General features: G+C 39.0%; 1 protein-coding gene across 1 annotated transcript; it reads left to right on the top strand.

Moving 5' to 3' along the window:
- The first annotated feature begins 2,225 nt into the window (after positions 1 to 2,225).
- On the top strand, positions 2,226 to 4,254 carry LOC109218608. Its single transcript, XM_019382987.1, has 2 exons — positions 2,226 to 3,791; positions 3,862 to 4,254. The coding sequence occupies exons 1-2, from the start codon at positions 2,226 to 2,228 to the stop codon at positions 4,252 to 4,254; spliced, it is 1,959 nt and encodes a 652-aa protein (XP_019238532.1).
- Positions 4,255 to 11,506: the final 7,252 nt, after the last annotated feature.

Raw genomic sequence — 11,506 nt, forward strand, 5'->3', positions numbered from 1 at the left:
AACATGCATCGCTCGCTCTACAATGGAATCAGAGTTTAAAGCTTTGGATAAAGCCGGTGAAGAAGCTGAATGGCTTCAAAATTTCTTAGAAGACATTCCGTTCTGGCCAAAACCTTTGGCTCCTATTTGCATACATTGCGATAGTGAGGCTGCAATAGGACGGGCAGAGAGCGTTATGTATAATGGAAAGTCTCGTCATATACGACGAAGACATAACACCGTTAGACAACTACTTTCTAGTGGAATTATCACTATTGATTAAGATCAAAGGATAATGTGGCAGATCCGCTTACAAAAGGCTTAACTAGAGAGGGAGTTGAGAAATCATCTAAGGGAATGGGACTATGGTCGAGGACAAGTCAACATGGCGGTAACTCTACCTAGAATTTTGGATGTTCCGAGATCTAGGTTCAAGGAGCTCAAACAAAGTTGTGATTGACCGGTTCAACATTGTCAAAGTAAAATCTTTGGTCCATTCTCGTGATGAAGACAATGTTCAGTAACAAGGATAGAACTTTACACGTTCTTTAATGATTACCTAAGTTTGATATGGTATTTATCAAATAGTGTCAATCTATAGGATTACACGTTTAGGAATCACCTATGTAAGTGTGAAGTGGAAGCCGCTTCAATGAGAATTCTGTAAGGCCAATTCTCTACGCACTTATGAAATCAGGCGGTGTTCATGGCTGAAACGAACACAACAATGAGAACTAAAAGACGGTTAAGGGTTGGTTGTGTGACATATGGTTGTCTAGGTATACACTAAAGTTCGACGGTTCAAAGATATCAAATCTACCGATTGACCGAGTATATCCGACATATGTTCACTACGGAAAGTTCAAAGGGAAACCTACTTATCCAGATGCGATTAATCCTTACTTGCAAATCACACAGCTTTCATCTATGATCATTCTTGTTACAGCCATTCCCATTCATGTGGGGGATTGTTGGACTTTAAAGGCATTGGGCTTCAAAGACTTAAGCATTGGGCTTTAAAGTTTAAAAGTGTGAATTGGAAATGGTGGGAAATAAAATGGAGGGAAATGAAAATTTGAATGAAAATTTGAATGAAGTAAACTTTTGACTTGCACTTTGTCCCTCATTGGTGAGGGACAACTATATTTGTGTGCTTATATATAGAATCACTTCTTAAATCTCTTAAAAGGAGTTGAAGAGAATGAACCCTCGCGCCGTCGTCGTCGCTCGCTCGGCTCGGCTTCGGCTTTAGCTTTGAATTTGGATTTGGATTTGGATTTGTCAAATGATCGATCGACAAGATTATTTTTTGGACAAAATTTATTTAATTAATTATTTAATAATTAATTAAATGCCAGATCACTGCTGAAGATTCAGAAATATAGTCTGGCCGTGGTCCTGGTGTAACCGCGGTAGGACCGCGCCAGAACTCTGCTGCAGATTCAGAGAGCCTTTCTGGCCGCGGTCCTGGCGTAACCGCGGTAGGACCGCGGCAGGACGCGAAATTTCTGAACAGGCACCTTTTCTAGAACAGACATCACACCTCTTCCAATAATTGCCTATAAATTCTGAGGCATGGCTTCGTTTTTAATACACCAAAAACATTACAGAACTTCCTTCTTTCTGAAAATACTGCATTCTAATTCGCAGTCTCTCTCTCTCTCGAATTCATAAGTGTGATTTTTGCTCCGCTCTTTAAGTTCGTTGGTATCCTGCAGTTTGTATTGCCACTGTTGCAGGAAGGTTTATTCCGTTTTATCCTGGGAGGATTTAATCCATTACCTTGGCAACGTGTGAGGGGTTAAAATTCCTTAAGGACGCACAAGCAAATTGTGGACTCGGAATATTTCTGAATCTTTACTGTTTTTCCAGTTTCTTTTATTCCTCTAACAGTTTTCTGATTTTGTGTTTTAACACAGTAGCGCTCACATATATATATACATACTCTACTGTACATATGAAATGAATGAAAAAAGGAGCAGTTACTGTTCTATTGATTTCTTCTGTTCTCTCTACTCTTTCTTCCTTTTCTCTCTTCCATTTTCTCTTCCTTAGCTTGAGCTCATTCATGGTTGTTCCTCCATAAAGTTCAGCATGGTATCAGAGCTTTGAGCTCCGAATCGAAGCTCAAAATCGATCCAAAGTCCCCTCTCTGCTTCTATCTCTGTTAATTTTGTGTTATTTTGAGTCAATTGTGACCTCAATAGTTTCCAGATCTGAGAGAAAAAAACTAGAATATCTCGATTATGGCGATTGATGATGAGAATGCGACTGCTACTAACGAGAATGTCACTGACACTACTGTCACAGCTGAGACCATATCGCGTGCATCGTCGGATGATGAGTTCGAGGAAGGAGTTACAATTGCAGTGACTCATCCTCTATATCTGGCACCTGGAGATACCAGCGGCATCTCTCTAATTTCATTTCAGTTAACTGGAACTGATAATTACTCCTTGTGGTATAGATCTATGCGAATTGCATTGTTAGGTCGTAATAAGCTGGGAATTGTTGATGGACGATGGCCAAAGGAAAGGTTTCGCGAGAAGTACTGGTACCAGTGGGAAAGGTGTAACGCTATTGTACTCTCATGGTTGATGAATTCAGTGGCTCCATCACTAATTAGTGGTATAGCCTATGCCACTAATGCACAAAATGTGTGGCTAGATCTTCAGGAGAGATTTGATAAGGTAAACGACACTCGATGTTACAATTTACACAAGGAAACCGCCACTCTGTGTCAAGGTACATCATCTATCTCTGTATACTACTCAAAACTTAAGGATCTCTGGGATGAATCTGAGTCTATAATACTTACACCTGACTGTGATTGTGCAAAAACAAGGGAGTTTATTGTGCATCTTCGAAAACAAAAGGTATATCAGTTTTTGATGGGCTTGAATGACTCCTATTCACAAGCTCGTAGTCAAAGCCTCATGAAAAAGCCCTTACCTACAGTGAACCAAGCTTATGCCATGCTTATGAGTGATGAAAGTCAACGAACTGTAGCTGCATCAGCTAGTGTTTTAGGTCCTCCTCCTATTATGAACCCTAATACCTATGAATCAACAGCACTATATAGTGCTAAGTCTAATTCTAACTCAAGGTTTAGAAAGAACTACAATGTTCAGTGTGACTTCTGCAAAATGAAAGGTCATAGTAAGGAGAATTGTTACAAAATCATAGGATATCCAACTGATTATAGGCCTAAGAATAAAGGGGGAGCTAGTGCACACAATGTCATGGTAGAACCTAGTTACTCTATGCCTCTATATGCTGAAAATGCTTCTCAGGGCAATCCATTGCAGTCTCTGCCTGCAAACTACAGTCATTATCAGGGTATGAGTCAGGGTGGTGGAACCTATCAGGGACAAGGAAGTGCTAGTGCTCAAGTTCAGGGTGGCTCTTCTACACCACTGGCCAGTAATGTTACAAATTCCCAGGCTTCATCTCAAGGAGGTGCTTTCCCATTCACTAAAGAACAATATGAGCAAATTATGCAGATTCTGAACAGCAATCACAATGGCACTTCATCTTCCACTTCTCAGGCAAATGTAGCAGGTACTGACCTTGCTCTCTTGGCTTCATCACCTAGCTTGCAGGAATGGATCATTGATACTGGAGCCACAAACCACATGGTTTCAGATATTAATATGCTAACTAAAACCTCCCTCTCTACCTCTAGTGAGCCCAGACAGGTGCTACTACCTAATGGAGATGTTACTCAAGTCACACATATTGGAGACAGTCACATTTCTAACAACAATGTCATTAAAGAAGTTTTCTATGTGCCTGTTCAAATTCAATCTGTTGTCTGTTTCAAAGGTGACAAGAGATCTAAAATGCTTTGCCTCCTTTTATCCTGATTTTTGTATATTTCAGGATCTCTTCAGTGGCAGGGTGAGGGAGATTGGTAGGGAGAGAGATGGTCTCTATTTTCTACAGAGGCATGGTTCCAAGAGACTCACTGCCATTTCACTAGCTGCAGCAGGAATAAAAACACACAGGAGGAATTCTACTATAGCTCTTGACTTGTGGCACGGAAGATTAGGTCATGTGTCTAGTACAGTTCTTAATAAACTGTTTCCTACCAAATTAGCAACTATTACTGATATCATCAATAAATGTACTGTGTGTCCATGTGCTAAGCAGACCAGACTGCCCTTTCCTATTAGTTGTATTAAAAGTAGTGCTGCATTTGATCTCATTCATGTTGATGTTTGGGGTCCTTACAAACATGCAACAGTTGATGGTCCATATAGATCACTTTTCTAACTGGGGTTGATGATTTCACTAAGAATGACCTGGTTGTTTCTCTTAAGGCTAAAGTATGATGGTGTGTAGTAGACCTCAGTTTATTGTCTTTGTTCAAACTCAATTCAACAAAGTTCTCAAGACAGTTAGATCAGATAATGGTTGTGAGTTTGTCAACTATGTGTGTCTTGCTCTATTTCAAAAGTATGGTATTATTCATCAGAAGACCTGTGCATATACCCCTCAGCAAAATGGAGTTGCTGAGAGGAAACATAGACATATTCTGGAGGTGACTAGGGCCTTGAGATTTCAAGCACATATCCCTATTAAGTATCGGGGTCACTGTGTTCTTGCAGCTGTCTATATTATCAATAGAATGCCAAGTTCTGTTCTATATGGCTTATCTCCTTTTGAGCTGTTATTTGGAACAAGACACCTACCTTGGAGCATCTAAGAGTTCTTGGTTGCTTGTGTTATGCCAAACAAGTGCAAGAGACAGACAAGCTACTTCCCAGAGCCAAACCTGCAGTTCTCATGGGGTTCTCTGACACTCAAAAGGGTTATCTGCTATTGGATCTCTCTACCAATTGCTTCTTCATCAACAGGGATGTTTCTTTCAGAGAAGATATTTTTCCCTTTAAGGAATCTCATCCTTCTCCACTTGTATTTCTGTCCTCTGAATCTTCTACTTATGATGCAGACTACACTACCACCTCTCCAACACAACTTCACAACTCAAAGGAGGTCCATTCCTCTTCTTCTACTCTGAGTCCTGCAGGTGGTGCCTCAAGCCAGGAGACATATGTTCAGCTGGATAACATCACTGAAGGAGTGCCGCACTTGCTCCCTTCAACTGATCAACCTTCTACTGGCCTAAGAAGATCCCTGAGGACTAAGCAAGCTCCTATTTGGCTAAAAGATTTTGTGACATGTTCCAGTCACAAAGTTGTTCCCTACTCTATTGCTAACAACATCTCATATGATGGTTTGTCTATCAGTGCTACCTATCTGCCTTTTCCTCCATAGTTGAGCCTACTACATTTGAGGAGGCTGTCAAGGATCCTAGGTGGGTTGAGGCAATGCAAGCTGAGATCACTGCATTGGAATCCAACCACACCTGGGATGTGGTCCCTTACCTCCTGACAAAATTCCAATTGGCTGTAAATGGATATATAAAGTGAAGTACAAAGCTACAGGGGAGGTGGAAAGGTTCAAAGCCAGGCTTGTGGCTAAGGGGTATAGCCAACAAGAGGGTATTGACTACCAGGAAACCTTCAGTCCTGTGGTCAAAATGGTTACTGTTAGGACAGTTTTAGCTATGGCTGCTTCTGAACATTGGCATATCCATCAAATGGATGTGTACGATGCCTTTCTTCAGGGTGATCTACATGATGAGATTTATATGACACTTCCACAAGGATTTCAGAGTCAGGGGGAGAATAGACCAACATGCAGACTTCTGAAATCCTTATATGGACTCAAGCAGGCACCAAGACAGTGGAATGCCAAACTCTCAGAAGCCCTACTGTAGTTTGGGTTCTCACAGAGTCAGCATGACCACTCTTTGTTCATTAAGGGAACAGGTGAACATACTATAGTCATTCTAGTGTATGTATATGACATGCTACTCATTGGACCTAATCTGATGCTATTAGAGGAAGTCAAGGCCAATCTGCAACAGGCATTTAAAACGAAAGACCTAGGTGAGCTGAAATATTTTCTTGGCATTGAGTTTTCTAGGTCACAACAAGGCATTCTAATGCACCAAAGAAAGTACAATCTGGAGCTAATTTCTGAACTTGGCCTGGGAGCTGCCAAACGTGCTACTACTCCTATTGAAGCCAACATTAGGCTAACAACCAAAGACTATGATGAACATACAGGCTTGCACAACACAACAACTGATGAGCTGCTACCTGATCCCAGCAAGTATCAAAGACTATTAGGGAAACTTCTTTATCTAACTGTCACAAGACCAGACATAGCATTCAGTGTACAGACATTGAGTCAGTTCATGCAAAAACCTTAAAGATCTCATATGGAGGCTGCATAGAGAATAGTCAGATATGTGAGAACCAGCCTGGACAATGCATACTTATTGTCTACCAAGAAGAAGAGTACAGTCATAGCCTATTGTGATGCTGACTGGGCAGCATGTCCCCTCACTAGAAAATCTGTAACTGGATTCTTCATTATGTATGGTGATTCACTAATATCCTGGAAGTCTAAGAAGCAGAGCACTATTTCTAGGAGTTCTGCAGAATCTGAATACAGAAGCAATGCATCCACTGTGGCAGAAATAGTTTGGATTCTAGGTTTGTTCAAAGATGTGGGAATACCTGTTGCTCTTCCTGTAACCATTCATACTGACAGCAAGGCAGCAATTCAGATAGCTGCAAATCCAGTGTACCATGAACGTACCAAACATATCGAGATTGATTGCCATTTTATAAGGGAAAAAATACAAAATGGACTGGTGAAGACAGAGTATGTGGCCACAAGGGAACAACTTGCAGATGTTCTCACAAAAGGATTGACTAGAGTGCAGTATGAGTACTTAATGTCCAAGCTAGGTGTCCTTGATATTTTTGTATCACCTAGCTTGAGGGGGAGTATTAAGGAAAGAGGAGTGACTTAAGCTTGTAGGGGTAGTTTAGTCTATTTATATCTACCAAGACTAGCTAAGTAGTTAAGTGAGTTACTCACGTGTATATATATACATACTCTACTGTACATATGAAATGAATGAAAAAAGGAGCAGTTACTGTTCTATTGATTTCTTCTGTTCTCTCTACTCTTTCTTCCTTTTCTCTCTTCTATTTTCTCTTCCTTAGCTTGAGCTCATTCATGGCTGTTCCTCCATAAAGTTCAGCAAAAAAAACTAGCTCATGATATAAGGATTGATATCCAAGTGATCATACACACAACTACTTGAGACCCTTTCATCCCTCACATGCCAAAAAATCAAGATCCTCAACTGAGCTTGGAGTAACATGACATGGATACCAAACAGGTCCATTTTAATTTGACTTCGACACTATGTTGAAATTGAACCTTAAACATAACCCAATTTTAAAAAGTAGTTCAACAAGTAAGAATTGTCTTAGGCCACATAATGAAACAACAAACCACACACTTAAGCAACGCAAGATTCTAACCAGCATAGATAAATTGTGTAAAGAATATGTTGTGAATTGTAATTGCTGTAAATTTTCTTGTTCTTCTCGCTTTTGCATGCAAATTGAATCCATGTCTATTTTTAATTCCCATATTTAGAGTATGTTAGAAAATCATAAGGGAACTGAATTTGGACATAATTGAGTGTAAATTATACCATTTGACTGGTTTGTTTAGCTAAGTAATTACTTGGTGAGTAGGGATTTAGGTGTAATTGAGAGGGAGTAATTATACTCGAGAAATATCAAGGGGGAATAAGGAATTGAGTGAAATTATATGATGTAATTACAAGGCGACTTTTCAAATTCTTTCTCTCCTTTTTACAAATATATTTTTCTTAAAAATAAGGAAGAAGAAAACCTTTTCCTTTCTTTATCACTCATACCTCTTTGACTCCTTCCAAATTCTCAATGTTAGCACAACAACTTCCGCACCAGGTATGTACTTCTTCCTTTGTTTTTTATTTTTTATTTTATATTTGCTATTGATGCAAAACATAAGCATTGACCGTCTTGTTAGAAGGTGTGAGAGATTGGTAATAGGGGGTTTAAGAAGAGGTAGAGGTAGTCCCAAGAAGTATTGAGGAGAGGTAATTAGGTAGGACATGGTGCTGCTTCAGCTTACTGAGGATATGACCCTTGATGGGAAGGTGTGGAGGTCGAAAATTAGGGTAGAAGGTTAGTAGGTAGTCAGAAGTTTTCACTTTTCTTACCAATAGTACTAGTAGCACTCTTGTACTTTCATATTCTTAGATCTTTATTACGTTATGTTGTTTCGTTCGCTTCAGTTATCATATTTTCCTGTTATTACTGTTTGGTACTACTTCTTTTCTTCTTCTTCTTCTTCTTTATATTTTCTATTCTTTTTCTTTCTTTTCTTCTTCCTCCTCCTCCTCCTCCTCCTCCTCCTCCTCTTCTTCTTCTTCTTCTTCTTCTTCTTCTCATATTTTCCCGAGCCGAATGTCATTCGAAAACAGTTTCTCTACCTTCACTAGGTAGGGGTAAGATCTCTACATACATACTACCCTCTCGAGATCCCAACTGTGAGGTTATACTAGATTTGGTGCTATTGTTGTATTATATTTGCTATTGCATCAACTATTTGCCTCTTATATTTATATTCTTTAAAGTTTGTTTCTATGTTATTTTAAGGAAGCTATTTTAAACATTTTTTTTTAATTTCTTTTTGTATGCAGAACATTTTATGTCACATTTTATGATTTCTTATGTTGAATATGACTTAATCTTATTTCTCTTTTTTACCTCTATAAATCATATACAACAAAAATTAAACCTCCATATTTGTTCACTTAATTAATTTCAAAAGGTCGGCATATATGTTGAATTTCACAATTGATGGCAAATAAGCAAAACAATATAGAATATGCATTTGATGAGGCAAAATCATGGCGTCTCCCCTGAACCATCATATGATGAACAATTTAGTATTTACTAGTTTTATTTGTAATTATTAGTATAAATTCTTATTATAAAAAATACTCCCTCCGGTCCAAAATAAGTGATTTTTTGGCTGTTTTAACACAGATTAACAAATTTACCTTTTTACATTAATTAGCAATGAAATTGACCATATTAACCTTTACTATCTCTTCACATAAACACTCCTAACACATACTCCAACTCTATTTACTCCATGGGCAATGTAGGAAAAAAATAATTAATTCATTCTTGAAATCTGAAAAAATCACTTATTTTGGACCACAAAAAAAGGCCAAAAAATCACTTATTGTGGACCGGAGGAGTACTTCCTAAGATCATACCTAACTTTCTTATATTCACATGAGTTGGACAATATTGCTTTATTGGAAGATACCAATTATTTTTTAGGATATTATTTATCAATTTATAATTATTTATTTTATACAATATATTTATTTAAATACCTCATAATTAATTAATATTTTGTATTTATATGTGTGTGCGCGCACGTACATAGTTTCCATACAATAAATTTTTGATATCGGGGGTCAGATTCCGATTCCGGAAGTTGGAGTAGGTCCATAATATCATTTATGACTTGTTTGCAAAATTTGAGGTAAATCGGACTTGATTTTGACAGAGTTCGGTATCGAATGTAGAAGTTAAAAGTTTATAAGTTCATTAGGCTTGAATTGGGGTGTGATTCGTGTTTTTAATGTTGTTGGATTTGATTTAAGGCATCGACTAAGTTCGTATGGTGTTTAGGACTTATTGATATGTTTGGTTGAGGTGCCGGGGGCCTCGGGTGTGATTCGGACCATGTTCGGCGCATTTCGGATCGTTGCGGAGTTGCTGAATCTCGTGCTTCTGGTTTCCTTCTATGCGATCGCGTGGTTTGAACCGCGATCGCGAAGGGGTTTTTATGGTCTAATGGTTTTTACTCTATGCGTTCGCAGAGAGAAGGATGCGATCGCAGAGGTTTGGCTTACAGTTAATCGCGAACGCGTGGTGGAGTTCGCGTTCGCGAAGAAGAATTGGCGAAGCTGGGGCTGAGGCAGTTGTGCAACGCGATCGTAGCCTGTGATGCAAACGTGATGTTGAGGCAGTGTTGTTATCCGCGTTCGCGAGTGCTTTTATGCGATCACGAAGGGTTATTGAGCTGGGCAAAAATTTGTCTTACGCGATCGCGGGTGGATTTGCGCGATTGTAATGTGTAAATAACTAGGCAATAGACTTAAGTTTCAAAATGGAGGGTTTATTTTATATTACACGATTTGGACTTTGAGGCTCGGTTTAAGGCGAATTTTTGAGGGATTTTCAGGCGGATTGTTGGGGTAAGAGTTCTTAGCTCCTTTTTTATTAAATTCCACTAATCTATCTTTGATTTCATCATTTAATTAGGGATTTAGGTTGAAAAAATGGGGGAAAAGGGAAGAAACTTCTCAGGCTGAATTTTGGGGATGTGAGCGAGATTTTGGTATAGGATTTGTGTAATTCTGTATGGTTGGACTCGATATCGAATGAGTGTTCGGATTTTATACTTTTGGTCGATTTCCGAGACGTGGGCCCAGGTTACCTTTTTGGAGCGATTTTTCATTTCTTAGCTAAGATCATTATTTCATTATTTAAATTAGTTTCCTATAGTTATCTTTATAGTATGAAATTGTTTTGGCTAGATTCGAGCCGTTCGGAGTTGGGTATAGGCAGGCCTACTAACTACATTACCAGGTAATTACCCATGAGTAGGGGTGACAAGCGGGCGTGTTAGAATAAATTATCTGACCCAACCCTTATTTTATACGGATAGAAAACGGGTTAATCGATCAATGACTTCTTGAATATGATCTTATTCTCCCAAACTTGAGGATAATTATCTTTTTATCCATTTTGCCACCACTACCCATGACTTTCCAAAAATATTAGATTATTCAACATACTGATAATACCTCTAATGGTTCTCACTACTAGAATCAAGAACAGAAACAAAAGACTAGAAGGGCACAGAGGATGCTGCTCAACACACCCAGTGCGTTCAAAGTTGAAATTGAAGCCGAAAAAAGATCTTTTTTCCTGTATTCAGATAGCTGTAATTTATTGGGGAAAAAGTTCGTAAAACCTTTAGATTTGTGAGTGCAAGGTAAAGATCCGAAAATCTTCACTTAAAATGCACTTATAACTTGTTCAGCTCCCCCCTCAATGCCTTCTGGGTCTGAGCCTGTCGCACGGGGCTTGCCTAGTGCGATTTACATTCCCTGTGTGGTTTGCAGGCTATTACACAGTGGGAGGTTTACCCAATGCGCACAGAGTGCTCACCACAGAGTGCTCATCCGAAGGGCAGAGGCTGTAGCGGCTGCGGGTTTTCCTGGGATTCCAAAAAAAAAATAAAAAAAACTTGTTCAGCTCCTTCAAGTCAAAATTTTGTTCTCTTTCACAAACATCGATCAAGCCAAATTGAAACACCACTATTTACAAACAAAACCGCACACAAACAAATGCACAGAATTTCTAGATTTCGAACGTCAAGTGTAAAATAAGGTTAAAAAATCTGCAAACAATACACACTCGAAAGAGGAAAAAAAAATAAAAGGGGGGGGGGGGGGGGGGGGTAANAGGAGAGAGGAGGTAGGTAGGTAGGGTAGGGAACGACGAAAGTAAAC

This window comes from Nicotiana attenuata, unplaced genomic scaffold (genome assembly GCF_001879085.1).
Source record: "Nicotiana attenuata strain UT unplaced genomic scaffold, NIATTr2, whole genome shotgun sequence".
NCBI lineage: Eukaryota > Viridiplantae > Streptophyta > Magnoliopsida > Solanales > Solanaceae > Nicotiana > Nicotiana attenuata.